Genomic DNA, 20,178 nt, shown 5'->3' on the forward strand with positions numbered 1-20,178 from the left:
GAAATAGTTCCAGTGCAAAATATTTAATCGAAATCTGTGCTGACGTGGTGTCGGATCTAACAGATATTCACTGCAGGCAGTCGTGTAGTCTTTCTGTTGCATCGTTATCATTTCAGGAGCAGAGCTGCTGAATCTGAGTCGGCGTCAGTGAAGAGTCAGTTAAGTGTTTTGCCAACAAGCACACTGGAACGCATTTTTGCAGCTCAGCTTAGATGTGGTAACGGATTCTTTGTGGCTTTACTTGAGTTTATTTTTTTGACATGAACCTAACGGTAACATTTATGCTGCAACATGCAATCATGCACAAGCCCCAGATGCATTGTGTTTATAGCAAGATGCTAATTTACAACACCTGTCTACGGGTGGCTTGTTTTAAAAGTTAAAGCCAGAACAGAGAGAAGAAAAGAGAAACAAAAAGAAAAAGAAAAATACACTACAGAAGAATAAAAATGAATCAAATATCAGCGAGTAATGTGTACTGTCAGGCTCTAATTATCATACTCGACCTCTCCTCCATTATTCCGTCTTTCCTACCTCACCTTCCCTCTCCTGTGTTCTGGGAATTGACCCATTATCAGCCCGGCCCATAATGGAAACCAGTAATGAGCATTTTTCCAGTCATCGGATTCAGTGTTAAAATTAGGTGTTTCTTTGGCTCTGATGCAGCCGCCTCCCTCGGTCTGTAGATACCCCTCGATGGTCTCAATCACTGTCCTGCAAACAAAACTATCTGATTGGCTACATGTCACAAGTAAGAGCCAAATGTAAGGCTGCTGTGCCACAGAGAAGCAAAGAGGAATATATTTTCAGTCTAGAGCAGATCCAGTGAGTGAGCACAGCTGTGTTTTGAAGGTCGGCAGCAGATATTTCAAAATCGGTATGAGTGGGCCCTTAAAAAAAACAACATCTCGTTCAATTTCTTATGTGTTCCCTCAGTTTCTTCACTTTCTTCCTTCTCCTCTCCTGCTCTCCTTACTCTGTCTTTCTTCTACCTTCCTCCTCTCTCCATCCCTGTCATGCTGTCTGTCAACAGAAGGCTTTTAACCTGTGTGACCCAAAGGTCAGACTGGTCAGACTGGTTTAAGTGCTTTAAGTGTTCCCAGTCCCATTAAGACCAACAAACAACACCAAAGAAAGACACAAAGTAATCCCCCCCCCTCCTCTCTCTTTCTCTTTCTCTCTCTCTATCCATCTCTGTCTCTTTTCTCTTCGGCTTGTCATCACATATTCAGGCACATCTGGACAGCTCGGGGGGCTGCTGTGGGCGTCGAACCGGTGAGCTCCAGGTAACGTGTCCGTCTGCGTGACCTGGAGGTCCGACCCAGCGAGACTGTTCAGACTGGTCCCAGCGTTCTCAGGCACATTAACCCATTAACACCACTGCCAACATAAACAAACTCCACAAAGGAGTCTGAAATCCCCTACACCCACTTCACTACCTCCTTTTTTTTCTCCTCCTCTTTCCCGACTTCTCTCCATCTCTACTCTTCTCACTCTCATCGGTTCTGTTTTCTTAACTTTCTCACCTTTTCATTGCTTCTACACCTTCTTTATCCCCACGTTTATCCCTCTATTTCTCCTACAGTTTCCCTTTTCTACCTAAATCTGCTTCACTTTTATCAACTATCGACGCAGTTTTGTCCTGTTACTCCCCCTCTCTCCATCACGCCCTTCTTCTTCGTCACCTATTCTCTCTCTTGTCTTGGACTGCATGACTTTAAGTTTTCCTTTTAAAAAAAACTCCAACATTGTTTTTTATTTTGCAGTTCAGCACATGCTGTTAATCTTCCTTCTCTGCTCTCAGTGTTCATGTGTTATATTGCAACTATTGCTCTGATACTGATGTTCTGGATCACCTGCCACACACCCTTATAGTATTGTTGGTTCTGAGGTCCATAACTCCAGGGTTTAATAAATTGTGATGGCTCGCTTTCTCCATTTTATAGCCCTAAAAACAAATCTACTAAAAAGCCAGATACCAGAAATAGATGCTAAAAGACGTGCAGTTTACATGCTTCTTCAATTTTACCACATTCTGGACTAGCATTTACTTGGACAAACACTAATTCAAGAGGACACAGGATATGCTTGGAAGTCCTGATGTACACACAAAGAGTCATGTTGCACACACAAAAAATGCTTTAAAGATTTTACTTTGAAGAAAGTATATAATCACTGACATTCTCCTTCCTTTCTACCTCGTTCCCTCTCTCTACTTTCACCTCTTTCTCAATTATTCCCTCTTTCAGTTTCCTCCCTGCTTCCTCATTCCCTACCTGTACAAAGCAAGTATAAAGAAAAAGTACATTTGTTCTGTCAGTTGAAAAAGACTGTAAATTAAGAAATGATGGAGAAGAACGCATCACTTCTGAAACACTGAGAACACAAGTTAATGCAGGTTGTGGGCTTAAAAGTCAACCGGACAATAGTTGTTCAATTCTTTCTTTTTCTGTGTGAGTGTGTGTGTGTGTGTGTGTGTGTGTGTGTGTGTGTGTGTGTGTGTGTGTGTGTGAGTGAGTGAGTGAGTGAGTGAGTGAGTGAGAGAGCTTTCCTCAGGTTATGGTACTTGACAGCTCAGGTTAAACCAAGTACTGACTGTTTAGAGGAGGTGAGGGGTCAAGAGGGGTGGAGATGGGGATCAATACCACACATGGAGAGAGAAGAGGCATGTGTGTGCATGTGCGTGTGTGTGTGTGCATGTGCGTATGTGTGTGTGTGTGTGTGTGTGTGTGTGTGTGCGGCTGCCTTTTCTTCACCATGTGCAAATAATATAAAAAGGAAAACATCGGGAGAAAAACAAATGTGGAGGGTAAATTTGCTCAGAGACATTCCCGGCCTGCTACTGCTTCACCTGTATGTGTGTGTGCGTGTGTGTACGTGATCACACACGCACACGCGAGGGAACCTGAGGTGGCCATCGGTGTGGTGTTAAACACTGACCTTCGACCTCTACGGGTCAGGATTGGGTCAGGTCGCTGTTGAGGGTCTGATCTTAAACACAACGAACCTGATCTTCACTCGGAGATAAAATGTCCGACGTTAAAGATTTTATTTTCAAAACTCGCTTCTGAAATCAAGACAAGCTTTAGTTTCTCTACTGGTTCTGATTAGAGCTGATTGGATGAGGATGATGGTGGTTTGGCAACTGAACTCACAGAATTAAGTGCAGAACAGTTCACACAAACTGTGTAAATCCATCTGGTTCGAATGCAATCCAGACATTTATTTCTTAGTTATGAGTCAGCATTTCACTGTTCGAAGGATGCACATATCTGGCCAATAAGCTATCGGTATGATAATGGCAAACTGATATCATTATGTATTATTCTCATAATTAAATTAAAGCTTGTAAACAGAGCTGCAAGTGCAGCAAGTGCAGCTTTTACAAACTCTGACATAGTAGTAGTTGTGACCAGAGAGAAGAAGAAGAGGAGAGGAGGAGGAGAGGAAGAAGAAGAAGAGGAGAGGAGAGGAGGAAGAGAGGAGAGGAAAGAGAAGCAGAAGGAGAATAAGAGGAAAGGAAGGAGAAGAGGAAGGAGAAGAAGAGGAGGATGAGAGGAAGGAGACGGAGTAGGAGAAGAAGGAGGAGGAGAAAACAAAGGAGGAAAAGGAGGAGAAAATCCATATTGTCCATCCTCTGCAAAACATTTGTTTTATGGGAATAACTTCTGATTGTTTAACTTTTTGTAAACTTTGTCTCATCAGTTTTTTGATTCTGGACACGAAACATGCAAAGTGGAAGAGAGAATGTCAGAGTTGGTTAAGTGTGTACAGAGAGAAGAAAAGGATGGGTGAGAGGGTGGGATGAGAAGAAAGGCAGCAGAGGAAAGAAGATGTGGAGAAGGAAAATAAAGAGGGAAATACAGGAAAAAAGATCAGCGAGAGAGGGAAGAAATAAAGACATCGGGGGACAGGATGAGAAATGAAAAAGAGGAAGCGGAGAAAGGAAAAGAGGAAGAAGGAAAGCGAGAGCAGGAAAGAGAGAGAGAACAAAGGAGGCACTGTGTGGTGAACAGGGGATTGAGTCGCCATCTGAGACGAATAAAAACTGGAATAACAATAAAAGTCAGAAGGCGCTACCTCCCCTCCTCTTCCTCACACAGCCGACCCCCCTCACACGAACACACACACCACCACGTTTATCGTCCTTTGTTTTCTGTGACAAATCCCTCCGAGGAAGATTGGAAAATAAACTCGAGTTGACATTCATACTTCTACTGAACACACATACACAATCATCACGCAGAGACAAGTGTAGGACGCATACCGAGCCAGACGATCAAAGACACATGGGACGACAGCAGTGCACACGCGGATAAACACAGCAGCTGCAGCTGAAGGACAAGGAAACAATTCAGTTCCAGGAGAGATGAATCTTATAAAAGTTAATTAGTTTGCTGTGTGAAGACACATCAGTGCGTGAGCAGGTGAGAGAGAGAGAGCGAGGGATAACGCGATGATGAGAAACAGACAGCGGAGGTGTCACAGCAGCAGTGTTGTTGTTATTAGTGTTGCTACAATAGTGCTTCTCTAAATTGCTGCCACATTTTTCCCATAACAGGCGTTACTTTGTCACGGCTACTTGTGTCTGTTCCTTGTCTTTGGTTTTGTTTATGCAAATAAAGAAGAGGTTCAAGTGAGTCATCAGTGACATCAGAATAAAATTTTAAAAAAGCAGAAACAGACGCAAGCGAGATGCTATGGGTGTGTACTGTATATGAATACCAGACCACAATGCTATGAGCGTTACGTAGAGATTTTAAGAATTTGACATATTACTACAATTTAATTTCAGTCTTCTTTCTCCAGGTTTCACACAGTCTAGGCACTACACACAGCTCCTTGCAACTCTAAATGAAGGAGATTTATTTATGTAGTCTTACACCAGTGGCTTTGATTGTTTTTCCTGAATAATACAAACAGTGAATGCAAACTAACCCTTTAAAACACCTAAGTCAAGGACAACAACTCCCATGTTCTGCGAGGTAAAATTACTGCTTGTATGAAAGGAGTCTTGTGGTTTTGGAGCGAGTGACATTACGACTTCAGTTTCTAGTCGAAAAAGGTTGTCTGATGGCAAGATAAAACATTTTTAAAAAAGGGTATACTAATGCTGATGTTGTCTTTTTTTATGATTCTTTCATTGTAGCTAAAATCTGTGTCTCTGCTAGCTTCCTCCACCATTACTCCTGCTGCCGACCGCCATCTGTTGTAGGTTATACACCGACTATGGACAAGTATCTCATACAAGCCCACTTATAAAAAACCTGAACTATCTCTTTAAACTCTGAGGACTTTAGGACCAGCAACACATTTCACTGATGTTTGTTTATGGTAATTATATTAATATTAATGAATGAATATGTCACTGAGTGGACAATATGTGCTAGTATAGTCTTCAGTATCTGAAACCCCCTGACCCCACATCTTTAATATAGAATAGGCATTTAAAAGCCTTTGAGGAGTTAAAAATATGCACTTTTATCCCCATTTGAACAATTATTTTATCTCTGCCCTCTCTACGGTGGCAGGCTTTTACTTTACCGTTCAGAACAACTACAAATACTTTTGGTGCAACAGAATCAGTCGATGCAGAAGCGGTCAGCAGCATGTGAATCGATGTTGTATGTTCATTTAAGAGTTTTTATTCCTTTACTTTAAACATCCTGTACAGGTGCGTCAATCTCATCCACATTTCTCTGCGTTTTCCTGGCACAAGATGACGTCCCCGTTCTAAAGCTCACCTTCAAAGCTATAATTGCCTTGATTTGTTTTTCCATCAAACAGCCATCAAAGACACCAGAACTAAAAAGAAGTCGATGTGTGATTGCAGAGGTCTGGAAACAAGCTCGGTATTTGCACCTGAACAGTAAAACATTAAAATTAATGAAACATTTCCTGGTAATGGAAGTCATTTTTTTGAACTGTTTTGTATTTTTATTGGTCCTTAATTCATCTGCGTACATGCTGTACTTACATACACTTAATACCAGGCAGGATTCCATCTACAGCTCGGCCATTTCCCCTGCAATCCATAAAGCGGGGTGCGATTTTCTGGACAAAATCACAGAGTAAACTGACTGTGTGACTGGGATCCAGCTGCTCTGAGCCAAGTACCAGCATTCAGTAAAACTCACGGAGCCTCCCATTAATTTATTTTTTCCTAATTTTCCGGGACTGTAACGGATGTGAAACACTCGGTTTGGTGCCAAATCTGACTACTAAGGGTCAGACACGGTGGTCCTGCTGCTTCTGGGAACTTGTGCCAGGCCATACTGGGCTGAAGCAGGCCAATGAGGGGTCTCGTAGGTAGGATGGGAGGAGGACAGAGGAGGGAAAGGAAGAACGAAAAAGACAAAGTGTGTGTGTGTCTGTGTGTGTGTTTATGTCACGCTCTTTTGTCTTCCTGCACACAGAAATCTGGCGCTGGCCTCCATGAGTCAATCAACAGCTCTCTACAGCGAAACATGAGAATTACTGAACACACACACACACACACACACACACTTGGAGTAAAGTGTGTGTGTGTGTGTGTGTCTATATTTAAAAAGTATATCAGGGTGACACGCGCATGTGTTTATGTTTATGTGTCCATGGATATGTATGTGAAAGTATTTATATGACTTAGGTTTGTATGTCTGTAACTGTGTGTGTGTGTGTGTGTGTGTGTGTGTGTGTGTGTGTGTGTGTGTGTGTGTGTGTGTGTGTGTGTGTGTGTGTGTGTGTGTGTGTGTGCCTGAGAGAGGCTTCTGAATTTGACCCATCTGACCGCTACCTCAACTCATGTAAACAAAGCGTCTCTTTAGTGGTTTAAATGTAACGACGCAGTGAGTCACAGCCTCTGATCGTCCATATAAACAGGGAAACGCTGAGAGAAAAAACCTGCCAAGAGAAAAAAACTCTGCAGAACCAAAAACCAACCGGACAAATACAGACGGACATCTTCTTCAATGAACTAACTCTAAATTAAGTTAGGAGGCTACCACCTCTTCAAACCACTTCCCAAACCAGGTTTTTTTCAGCTTACACTTCATGCTGCACAATCAGAAGATGAGAATGTAATTCATTAGGTCCACGCATTTTCAACGTCAACGTAGACCTGTCTGGTCTCCAAACCATGTGTAGTGAACAAAACACAGGCGGAAAGTTAAAACAGGAAAAGACACAAGACAGTGCACAAGACAGCCTTTCTCATTGTCATGTACAGTGGTGAAAACACTAGTGTACCAGTATGTTAATGTGATGTTGATGTGACTTACAAAAAGCTAAAGAAAAGCCTCCATCGCTATTATTTCCATGCTTGCTGATGATCTGTTGCAGGCAAGCAATCTTCACAGTTTCCCTCTGAGTTTGGACTTTTGTCTAAAAACTGACCCTGAGAAGAAAATCTGGCCTAAATTAGATTAAGGTGTTAGTTTAACTTTGAGTCTGTCTTTGCCTGGAACTGATTTTTACACATCTGACTCATTGGGTGTAAAGATCTTTCTTTTCCTTCAGCTCCTCTGCTGTCAGGTAAAAAAAAAAAAAGTATAAAAGCAACAAAATACTAAACATATGGACACGGACATCATGGAGCAAAGAAAGCAAAATGCATACAAAGCAAATGTATTATAAAATACGCCATAACATGAGATGTAAGTCTTATAAAAAGTATGTGACCATTATTAATGGAGGCAGCTGACACAAGAATTTACAGGAAATATACTGCGTGTTGTGCAAAAGGCGCATCGTGTTTGAATTACCAGTTGCAGAGGTCACGTACAGTATATGTGCAGATAAGAATGCACTGTGGTAACACGCATTACATTTCAGCACAGACGCATCATGAATCATGGGAAAGCGGTGGTCATTTTGATTCAGAGCTCACAATAAATGGATGGTGTTCCAACCGCCTGAGAATGCTGTTCACATCTTGAAATCATAAATTCACAATCCATACTGGCCCTTCTCAAAAGACGTTGGGACTACTCCTCTCTGATGGATGATGGTTTCAGCAAATGTGGAGAGAAGTTTTGAGGGGGGAAAAAATGACATTTTTCTGGTGCTGATCCAGCTTCTGTGCCTGTGTACATGGCTTCAAAAAAATTACTGCCGACACCATCCGCACCACGTCAGTATGATCTGTGGCAGCGTATTTGAAATACGACTTCATACTGAATCATCTCTCGTGGGATTTACACCCTCGTAATGATAATGATGGTGACTGCAGGATGATTTGACAGTCTTTGGTTTGTACTAAATTGTAAATTGCAAAATTCCGACCAAACCAGGAGGTCCAGCAATAACATTCCAGTTGTGTCGAGACAAATATCCCATTCTGTGGTGTAAATTAAAAAAAAAGAGGAATTTAAATCAATTCTGCAGATGCAATTATGGGAAGTCGCTCTGGATGAAAGCAACAACTTGACACCTAAAATGATGGTTTAAAAGAAAAAACTTCAAAAACGTAGATCTTCAAAACTTCACGTTCGAGTCAGGTGGTGAAAACAACAAAGACACATTCACACTTGCTTGTTTTTAAGTCACCGATCGGCCTTGCCCCCTCTTACATCAATGACCTTTTCACTAATGACACTCCTATTAACACTCTTAGATCTGCAGACCTGCTGCTATCTCAGTGTCTTCTTTATAGCTCTTTTAAAAACTATTTTTCATGAATTGACTTTTAGCTAAAGTCTTTTATGACAGTTTTGTGCAACAACATCTCATTTACACCACAGAGGTGAAATGATTGTTGGTGATGATTGATGGATGTTATGATGATTTGAGTCTCCACTTTAAATCAAGCAGCTCACTGCAGCTCACTGAACATGAAACAACCCTAAGTTTAGTTTGTTTTGCTGAGAAGAACAAAGGGATTTGAAATCTGGTGGACGTGCTACAAAAAAATGACAGAACGCAAAAAAATGTGGACACAAATGTCAACATCTGGCAGCTCGAAAAGCAGAACATCACAAAACTAGAAAAAGGGAAGTGTGGACTGATGGTCAAACTCAACTGATTAGTTACGTGTTCTAGGGATGGATTTTTGTCAGCCGATATGATTGCCGATAATTACCTGTCTTTCATGGCAGATACTGATAAGATGACCGATAATAATTCTCCTATTTTGTTTATTGGTGGATGGCAAACCGACCACCTACTGTATCAGTGTGTAGATGACATGCTTCAGTCCATTTAAGCAGTTTGGCTTCATATTGTCATCTATATTTACTGGCTTTAATTTTACTGAAATAATTTTTACAATATCCCATTATAGATAGTGCATCTCTATATGTTCTCAAATGAAAACCACAGAAGAGAGAGACGAGACCAGCAGGTTTAAAGGACTGAAAGTTGAAGTCTTCAGATAATGAAACTAATCATGAATCGCTTGACTTTTCTTTCCAAGTTACGGATTGCTTATAGTTTGGCTGCTTGCAGCAAAATCAAATGCAAAGAAAGCAACAGAGGAAACTTCTCCGCTCTTGGTTCAGACCACAGAAAACAAACTGTGGGTGCGATCTGACACAGCCAGCATTAGCCATATGTAGAGAAACAGGCAGAGCAAGGCACCAACACCGCCAGGGTTAGAGGTTTAACTCCCAGTGGGGCTACAGATTTTTAAAACGTGTGTTCCCATGGTACTATAAGGAGCCTCTGATAAAAACCTCCGGCAAATGGTTTGCATTACACACTCTGTAAATTTACGTTTGCACGTCAACATGCACACAAAAGGTGGAAAGAGTCAAACAGAGGAAACAGGGGACGTTCTGACGTGTAACAGCTCCAAGCGAATGCCAAATGCTGTGTTACAGGACGGGTGATGTTCTTTTAATGAGCCGACAGCAGATACCAGTGTTCGGGGTCGGGAGGTTGTGTGTACGCAGTGTCTGGCTGATCAGATCAAAGCCACCGCCAACTGGTCGAGGTGACCGAGTCTCCCCAACAGCCAGACGACAGAACACATAGTGTAAAGGCTGATAAGGGCTGAACAAATACACACCAACACACACACCTCTCACTCACTCAGTCACTCCCTGTGTGTGTGTGTCTGTTCAGACTGTGGAGGAGGACGTGATGAAGGAGAGGAGAGCAGCTGACAAACTGTGTGTGCTGGATGCATGGACGTGTGGGTGAGTGAGTGACAGAAAGGTTGGAAAAGAACGGAAGTGATTCACGACGGTGTGGAGGATCTTACGCAAAACCAGCTGCATAAGGGATGCAAGATTTTCCTAGAAATATTGAGTATTGCCTTCAAAAGTGGACAATAAGGAGGAGAAGATTGCTAACACACACACACACACACACACACACACACACACACACACACACACACACACACACACACACACACACACACACACACACACACACACACACACACACACACACACACACACACACACACACACACACACACACACACACACACACACACACACACAAAGAAAGACAAAGAAAGAAAGGCTGCTATACACTCACCCATGGGCTCCAGGACAAACTGGTCCTGAGTGACAGCCAGAGGAGGCTGAATGCTGACGGTCAGCTTAGAGGCCTGGACAACAGAACTGGCCTTCACCTTCACCTGGAGAGAGGAAGGCAGGTTATAGTTGGGAGACAAGGAGGGGAAAACAAGACACATGATAAAAGAAAAGGTAGAGAAATGAAACAAAGAAAGGGAGAAGATTAGACGGAAGAGGGAAGAAAAGAATGATGAGTTGATAAGGACAGCAGGGAAATTCAGACTGACTGATGCCACAGCTCACCTGTATGGTCACTGAAGGGACGGTCAGACCGTCGATATCTTGGATCAGAGATTGCTGTAGGAAAACAAAGGAAACGATGAGACTGCCTGTGTGTGCTTATGGTTGTAAATGTGTTAATGTGTGCATGTGTCTCACGTGTTTACCGATTCACTGTCCATGTTGGCAGACACAGCAGCTGTAATAATCAGGTCCTCCTCAATGTCCGTTTTTGGCAGAATGTCTAAAATGACGATACAGGAGTTTTCAGTTTTACATACAAAAACATGGGGTGAGATTGTTTTAAGTGGCCTAGTGTTGATTAATGTAATAAATTCAATCGTATCTGATATATAAATCTACGAACAGTCTCCTACCCTGAGTCCTGGTGGCCTCTCTGATGAACTTCTGCAGCTTCTTCATCTCAGCATCCACCTGCTCATAGTCGGCCTCCCTGGCGTCCACCTTGGGCGTGGAGAAGAAGGAGGGGTCCGTACCCATGTAGGAGCACAGGAGGTGACCGTCAGAGCTCAGGCTGATGACGACTCCTTTTAACTCCCTGAGGAGGAGAGAGGAGAGAGGAGAGAGGAGAGAGAGGAGGAATTTACTCAACAAGATGTAAATCTGGTACTTTTACTGAGTGTGTCCTTTGCGGTCCTTTTGTTGTTTGCATTCTGTTTCCTTCAAAGAAAAATTCAGAATTGGTTTTTGATGTGGAACGAGATGGAAAGAGGGAGAGCACGAGGAAATGCTGAGTGATGCAATAAGGTATGTTTCTGTTTGTGCGTGTGTGTTAACTGGTTGCAGATGTGTTGTAGTTCCACTCCACTGAGGTAGTAACACACACACACACACACACACACACACACACACACACACACACACACACACACACACACACACACACACACACACACACACACACACACACACACACACACACACACACACACACACACACACACACACACACACACACACACACACACACACACACGCCGGGGGTTCAGGTCTAGAGCAGCGGCTGGCTCCACACCTGCACAGGAGGGTGTCTGAGGGGGCATAAAACTTTCACTTTAACTGCTGCGGAAACACTCACACACTCAGCTACACACACACACACACACACACACACACACACAGATTTAAGACACTTTTATTTACACGTTGCCACATATATGCCTCTCTGTTGGCCAGATCACAAATATGATCGCAATCCGTCTTGGTTAAAGTGTTAATAACGATCCACAAGCCAACACAGAAACATGAATGAATTGTATTTATAAACTACAAGTGTAAGAAACTTTATCGTCTTCACTCTTCAAAGACTAACTCACATATACAGATACAGTAAATGTTCTCAATGTTGTTCCTGGTTGCTTTTATTAGACTATTAGAGGAGTAACTCTTACATGAGTGTCTTAGAGAGGCGGATGCATTTAAACCTCGTCAACATTTGGCTAGAATGTGTCTCACACCATCTTTCAGCCGTTGGACTTCAGCTAGTCTCCATTTACACTTCGCTTTTGTGAGATCAGATGAAGTGATGAAGTCTAAAACGGTTTATAGACTCACATTTATACAGACATGACAAACTGCTGTAGAAACACAAACACACATGTTCATAAAAATAGCTCTCACTTTCACTGACGCACACAAACACACACACGCAGCTTCCCCCCCCCCCCAACCCTCACTGTAATGGAGTTCCCACTACATGCGAGAGAAAGACTGCTGATCGTAAATATATACAGAAAAAACAGACCGGCGGAAACAGCAGCAGCTGTCAAAGACGTTTGCTGTGGATACGGACATCACATACTGTATGTGTTAACACGAAAGACTACAGTATATAATACCAATACTACGAGAGGTATAGGCAGGGAGCCTGAATAAAGCGTAACATTTAGGCCTGCAGGACCATCCAAAAGTGGTGACCTCTAAGTCCACTATCAGAGTCGATCATCATCTTCTTTCTGAAAAGCTTAACCCGGTCTTCAGGGACGTTATGCTACAAAAACATTCAGGGAGATTTGGTGTAAGTTTGGGACACGAGTTGACGAAGAAGTGGTCAGTTTTTGGTGAAAATCCAAAACATTTTAAGCATTTCTTTACAACAGAACGGGGTTGCACATGTACCTGAATGAAAATAATGTGTATACTTTGTGTTATGTGTCCTGTCTGACACAATGGGATCAGAGCATAAACTTTGCAGAAAACTGCTGTGTTGCTTTTCAACTGCGGTTGCATGTTAATTATTGGTGCCTCAAGCTGCTGCCATCAATTTATGCATGCCAGGGTCTGATTTTCCACGGGTCTGTTTCAGATTGGGTCCAAATTTGGACTTGTAGTCGGTGAGGACAGTTTGGAAGGCCAAAGAAAGCCTGATCCTTTAATCCGAGGCTGGCAGAATTAAGTAATAAAATTTAATACCACCTCCAATGAAACAAAGCAAAGACTCCTGGAGCACTGCTATAAATCAAGGATAGATATTCACAGGGTTTGTGTGTATTAGTGTGTGTGTAAGTGTGTGTGTTCCTCTCCCACACACCAAACAAGACGATGACTATCAAGTGCTTTAAAACAACACAGCCTTGAACTAAACCAAACAGCTACCCAGACACACACTATCTCCTGCATCTAAAACACACACACACAAACACACACCCACAGACCACATCATTTGTCAGCCATGTTTGTATTCTGCGTTGTAATTGTATCAAATTGTGGTTCGATTGGAGTCTACAGCTGGCCCCTCCCTGCTCTGCTCTGATTGGACAGCTGGAAGACATTGTCGGGTCATTTCCTGTCGCACACTGGATTTCACAAGCTGATTAATACAACAAGACACCTGCTGTGCATATGTGTATTTACCTGCACGCATATGAGTGTGTCTGAGTGTGTGATCATATCAGAAAATGAGACCTACAAGCCTTCTCATGTGTGTCCGTGTGTTGTGTGATTTGTCGGTTCCTGTGAGATATAACTTTAAAGAGCAAAACTCCATTTAGAGAAACACTTGCACCATAGTGGGGCTGGTAAAAAAACACTGAGAAACAAACTTGTGTGTCGGGTGTAAAGACAGGGAGCCAGGTGGAGCTTTAACAGTCACTAAGAGCATGTTTATGCCCCTTTGACGGAGTTTCTCTGTTGTAGCTGGTAGAAGCTTGTTAAGCTCTAAATGTATGAGCGGGGCCATGTGTTGCATTTGCCAGAGATGAAGAATAAATCACTCATTCATGTATGAAGTTACATCTCTGCCGCTGCTGGTAAAGACTTGCTAACGTCACCAGCAGCTATTAAAGAGCGGTACAAACTTGAGGCAGCAGTAAGCCGGCGTTCTGCACAGAACTGCATCAATGGGAGGGTCCAAGAACTTTTACATCCGCAGTTTCTGAGGCGAGCCCTGGCATTAATATGGCTTAATCCACGCAAAGCAAATGGTAAGAGCTGCTGGCTTAGGTAAGTACTAAGTTCATACCACTAGCACCCAGGTCAGTGTTTGAAAACTTGCCATTCTCAATAGTTGATTTTTGGAAACTCCAACACGCAGATAGAAAACTGTGTTGGTTCCACTGTCAGTAACCCTAAAGAGGTTCTCAAACTTATCTCAGAGAGAAACTGTGACATCAGATATGTTTTGACGGAGGTGGTACTCACGGGAAGTTGGCGATGCGAACGGCCACGGGCACAAAGGGGAGCTGGGCTGCCCACTTCAGAGTCACATCCTGGTAAATCAGCAGCATGTTGGTGTGGTTACCCATCAACAGGTTGGTCGTGCCATCGCTCACTAAATAAAACCAGAAGAAAAGACCATATTCATGTTAACTGTTCGTAACAAATTGCGTTAATGACCTTAAAAACAAAGTGATAAAATAATAAATGATCACAAAAAAATGAGGTGTAAAATCCACCTCATACCTTAGAAGTTAGAGGGACTCCAATATAAACTTCCCTTTAATGTCATGAGTCCACTTACTGACTTATGCTGCTATGAAACCCAGCCTCAGTTTCATGGCAGCACAAATTCGAGGGTTTTGTCAGATTTTTAGCTTCGGGCATATTCACAAATCCAACCACAGAGTACAGAAATAACAAATTCCTGTGGTGGGTGGCATTGCCCTTAAAGGTGAGTGCCACTTGCTCTCTCCTGTACAGAAAAAAAATCATCTCTTTACATCTCACATCTGTTTTATATATAAAATTTTGTCATTTAGGATCTTTCATTTTAAGACAAGGTCAGCTTTTATAGGTGTATATATAACTAAAGTCACACATACACTTTCTCCTGTGACTCACGGCTTGAAACATTAAATATAAATACTACTTATGTTCTACTACTTATGTTTCACACACACACACACACACACAAATGTCCAGTCCATCCCACCAATGGCGCAGTTACCACCTAGAGAGATCTGAGGTGACGGCCACACGCAAAACAAACACGCCTGACACACACAGTTGAATACAGGAGCTAGAATATGGTAACAGCGGTCAGCAGGGTGGCACAGCGCAGGGGTCAAAATGACAGAGTGTGTGTTGGTGCCACATCAAAGCAAACACACACCTTCTATCTCAGCATCAGCATTATAATTACAACCTAATTATAAAGGTCTGATCTACGTTCTGCCGTCATGCTCAAGCCGAGCATTAGCTTCTTTCTTTCTATCCTTTCCTCTGTTACTCTTCAATCTACAACTCTTAACTACACACTCTCTTTTCTTTCTCCTCTCTTTGGACCTCTTTTCCTTTTCCTCGTTCGTACCTGCCAACATTTTCAGGCTGTGAAAAAGAGAGGGTAACGACAAATGGCCTCCTCTCAACGCATTCGCCCTCATATATCCCCACAACACGGATTAATAGAGTAAACAAAATGATGTGAGAGCATGGGTCATGCAGGGTTGCCAGATCCCATGACACATATGCCACATAGAAACTGAGAAACACCCATTTGTTTTGTATGAAATCTGGAGTTAATGGAAGAAATTACCGATCGGGAACACAGTGGTAGAAATGGATAAAATATGGACACGCCGACGAAGATTTGGCGGTTCATCTGCTCTCTTGTTCCTCACCTGATTTTTCTACCCCTCTCTTTTATCCACTTTCTTTATTTTTCAACGCTCTGTCCCTAGTTTCACTCTCACTTTCCACTCGTCCTGCATTTCAGTTTTTCCAATCCTCGTTTTTCTTCTCTCCTTTACTCAAAGTGTCTGTAATCATTCCTTGGAGGAGAAAAGGTGGTCTCAGACATACACCAGGTACTGTTCTCTGTTTGGTTGCAGCCAGGGACAATTGTTGGATGTCAATCCCTTCCCTCTCCCTCTCTCTCCCTCTCTCTCTCTCTCCCATACTTGCCAACCTTGAGACCTCTAAAAACAGGTAGGATTCTGGTGTCTTTGAAAAACTGAAAACAGCATTTTTACTAGCTTTAAATTTGACTTGCAGAATAATTTGCCCCTCAGGTGTGATTTTCTGAATCTCTGGCATAAACTAATATTCAGCAGTAAAGTTAATTGCTCTTTGTCCCTGCCCCTTAGAGAGTTTGTGCACACCACTGGCCTACTTTGGTCAGCCTTTCAATGGTGACTGATGTTGCCGTGACCCCCATAATAGACAGAAAAATCTTTAAAAATATCACAATAATCTAGAAACAGGAATTCTTCTTTTCAGTAGTTTTTACAGTGAGTCACAACAGCACAGTAGACTTCGCGCTGTCCAGTGCCAGAAACAGTTGTGATAACTAAAAGGGGGAAAAGGTGTGAAAATTTGAAAATAAATACATAAATCAGGAATGCAGGAGAATTGTGATACCCGGGAGGAAACTGGGAGAGATGAAAAGCGGGAGGCTCCTGAGAAAATCAGGGAGGGTTGGCATGTATGCTCTCTACCCGTGTTCCCTTTGTGCCTCTCCACTGCATGCTGTCTAACAACGGCTCATCTCAGTGTTTTACAAATGTTAACTGGCTCTTGAGTGATCTCTACTTCTGCATGTTCTTGTTTCATTTTATGTTCATACTCACCAAATCATTCAGTCAGCAACTGAGCCCTAATCTGAATTAATCTGTCACTCATTTGTCTTGTTTCTAGAAGTGGGGATCATATTATTTTATTTCAAACCAAGAGATTTAGTCTCTCCTTGTAGATTGAATGCAGGAGCTGAACTCGAGGCCAATAAAGTTGTTTGGGAAAGAAAGAAACAGACAGACAGGCAGAGGGAGGTAGACAGGGAGAGGGAGGGCAGTGGTCCAGCAGAGGCAGCTGTGAGGCTCAAGGCCAGAAGGAAAGCGTTAGGAAACCCTCAAGAGATCACTGTTGTCAGTCCTCCTCTGCACTACACTCACAACTGTGAGGGTTCTGTGGAGATCCACAAAATGGCCTTGCACCATAAAAGAGCTCTTTCTTATTGTTCGGTTGCAGCTCCGACAGTCACAGTGTCACTGAATGTTGGCCCGTCGACCGAGCGTGGACGCAGAAGACGGCAGTGATCGTGGGAGTGGCCGTCTTCCAGCCATGTGGGAATTTTTTGTGGTTTCGATTGTTGACAGGAATCACGTCCCAATAAAAGCTCCTTTTGTTGAGCTGGCAGATCATGTATTGAAATTTACAGCCGATTTCCAAGAGCAATTTGAATAATCTAAATAATGTCTGGAACATATAGTGAGGGGCACTTTAAAAGCTGAGATATTTTAATTCTCAAATTGAAAACAGATATTGGTCGAAAGCTCTTGGCCGTTCTTGTAATCCCTCCATCAATTCTCCCCTCTGGATCCTTCCCCTAGTCTATTTTTCGCTATCCTTCACGTCCTTTTTTATTTTCTCTTTCCATCTGTCAGCTCTCTGGTGTATTTCGAATCAAGTGTTATACTCTCACAGAAACGGCTCTGTGGTACATTGTTGCGTAAACTAAACCAGACAGAAACATTTTTCTTTCTCATAAAAAGGTTGTTTATTGTTCCATGCACAAAAGGTTATACACAGAACTTTTATTCTACTGTATTTGAGCACCGTTCTGGAGGTCCGACCATATCTGGGTGATTAGTTTTGCTTGCGGTGATAAGAATCAGGCTGCAGAGAAGTTATACCACTTTCCTCCTTTTTATTCTATATCAAAAAGTAAACAAATTCAAAGTGGAAACAGACAACTTTCCCCACCCTAGAGTTTCTAAGTGGTATTATTGTTGGCGCTGCTGTCACAAAGACAACCGTATCGCTTTACGTTTTCGTCAGAGTAGCAGTTTATTCATTCCAGTATGCCTTCATTTCCCCGGGAGATTTCGTGCCCACTCGCAGACAGAATCGCCAAGTGAAAGCAGAGTTTATAGCCATTATATTATTCTAGCCATTACATTGTGAAATCAACAGTTACTTCATAATTATATGTTGAAGCAAAAACTTTGCCTGCCAGTTTAAAGCTTTTGTCCTCAGCTTCTACGTTAAATAAAGTGCGTAGAAACAAAGAAAGCGATGCTGTTTTAGGGTAAACCTTGGTGTACTGCAGTAACATGCAACCTTGTCCGATCACAAAGATTAATGAGGAACACACTGATGAGACGGAAACACAAAGAGGCATGAAATGTCTGAATGAATTCAGGCTTTCAGAATATCAGGTGTTCATGACACAAATACTTGCGATATCTATAGAACATTTTTAACTTTGGGTATTCATGCGTTTTGTCTCCTTTTTTGCAAATGAATTACACTCAGAGTACAAGGTTAGGGAGGTTAAGACGACCATAACGGTTATACTTAATGATTTTTTCCATTTATGACAGATGGGAACCAGCGATAAGGTGCATGACCACAAAAAACTATGACAAAGCGAGAACGGAAAGAAACTGAAACCATTTAAGAGGCAAAGTATTAATTATAGGCTATTATTATATGTGTAATATCAACACAATATCAAAATTCAATTTGTAAATGACACTGTTATCATCAATATCAGTATATCTGAGATCCCAAGAGGATAGAAATAATAGGAACCCTAAAACTAAAGTGTGTGTGCACATTTTTGTGTTTGTCCTCACGTCTTCTTTTCTAAATTGCCGCAATCAAGCTGCAATTTGATACAACTGCACTGTAATCGCTAATTATTGAATAATGGGAGTGCTGGTAAAGGTCACATTGGAGTCTACAATTTGTTCTGTTTGTCTCCGTCTCAAACTGGAAGAGAAGTGTGGGACCATTTGAATATCTGATGGCGCAGTTAGATTATAGTAACACACACAATACCAAATCATGTCTGCTGTGTGTATGAGCAGCAGTGGTTCTTGCCTCAGATGCAATGCATGTTCATCAGAAGAAAACTGAGTTACTACACAGCTGCACAATCATCACATTACACATAATCCCTAATCCGTCTCTGTTCCTATCAGAGGTGAAGACAGGCAGAGGTGTTCAAGTCTGAAATCCTTTACAGATCTGTGGCTGTGCTAATTTACCACATATAGACACATGCAATGATATCAATATCCTGCTTGTCAACAAACTGTATTGTCCGCTTTGTTTCGTCTTCGCTTCTCTGTAAGTGATTTACATCCTGTGTCGACACCGTAATCCACAAAATGTTACTTTTCATGAAATAAGAAAACAGCCTTGTTTAAAGATCTATGACAGAGTTTGACTTCAGTGTCTTTGAAAAAATCACCACGTATGGACACACACGGTATTCACTGCAGTATTAATACATCATATGTTCTATCTATCAGTCCACTGTATATATCTGTATCTATTATGTTATCCATTCATCTTGCACCATATGTTTATATACTATAGTATGTTTAATACTCCGTTCAGTTTTTGTTCTAATGCATACAGCAGAGCTGCTCCAGTTATTCCATCCTGCTGTGCCAAACCCAGCTTCCTGCAGAGCCAGTCGTGTGGCACTGGGCCACTGCGCAGAATACTTTGTTTTTGTGTATTTTGTTCACTTATTTTCAATACTTTGGTTGAGGCATGTGCAATGATGCATGCCGAGTTTTGTGTCGCTGCCCTTTTCTTCACTCCAGATTGAACACATCAGAGCCGTACCAGTGCCACATCGGCTAATTTTACAGTATCGCTGCAGTGGCTGTGCTCGGTTTCCTGAGAACTTGCTGTTCTTGAAGGATTTAGTTGCTAGACATTGTCTTACAGATGATTTACTGGCAAATGCTGAGGGAAAAGAAGTGTGAGCACGCCTTAAGAATGACTTAACATCCTCTTTGACCTCTTTCTCTGTGAACAGTGACGACAACACATAAACTTTGTGTTTCTACAGATGAAAACATCTTCCAAATGTATCCCTGCCATCCCTTTATCTCCTCCTATTTCTCTGTGTCCTCTAGGTTTCGCTTCAGTCTTTTTCAATCTACTCTTACACATCGAGTTAAGCGCCTGGTAGATCTGCCTCTACTACTCAGTCAATCTGTATTTAAGTCCTTAACTGGATCGGATGTGCAGGAGTGGA

At 42.2% G+C, this 20,178-nt stretch overlaps 1 protein-coding gene across 4 annotated transcripts in view; it reads right to left on the reverse strand.

Annotated features, from left to right (window-relative positions):
* bbs9 (Bardet-Biedl syndrome 9) overlaps positions 1 to 20,178 on the reverse strand; it is a 163,444-nt gene that overhangs the window by 122,708 nt on the left and 20,558 nt on the right. For all 4 annotated transcript variants that reach the window (XM_084358631.1, XM_084358632.1, XM_084358633.1 and 1 more), the window contains exons 9-13: positions 14,385 to 14,514; positions 11,102 to 11,283; positions 10,892 to 10,968; positions 10,749 to 10,802; positions 10,465 to 10,567 (exon numbers count right to left, since the gene is read on the reverse strand). In XM_084358631.1, coding sequence (XP_084214757.1) covers positions 10,465 to 10,567; positions 10,749 to 10,802; positions 10,892 to 10,968; positions 11,102 to 11,283; positions 14,385 to 14,514 — 546 coding nt within the window. The remainder of the gene's footprint in view (positions 1 to 10,464; positions 10,568 to 10,748; positions 10,803 to 10,891; positions 10,969 to 11,101; positions 11,284 to 14,384; positions 14,515 to 20,178) is intronic.

The sequence above is a fragment of the Pagrus pagrus genome (genome assembly GCF_965226575.1).
Source record: "Pagrus pagrus genome assembly, chromosome: 7".
In the NCBI taxonomy this organism is placed as follows: domain Eukaryota; kingdom Metazoa; phylum Chordata; class Actinopteri; order Spariformes; family Sparidae; genus Pagrus; species Pagrus pagrus.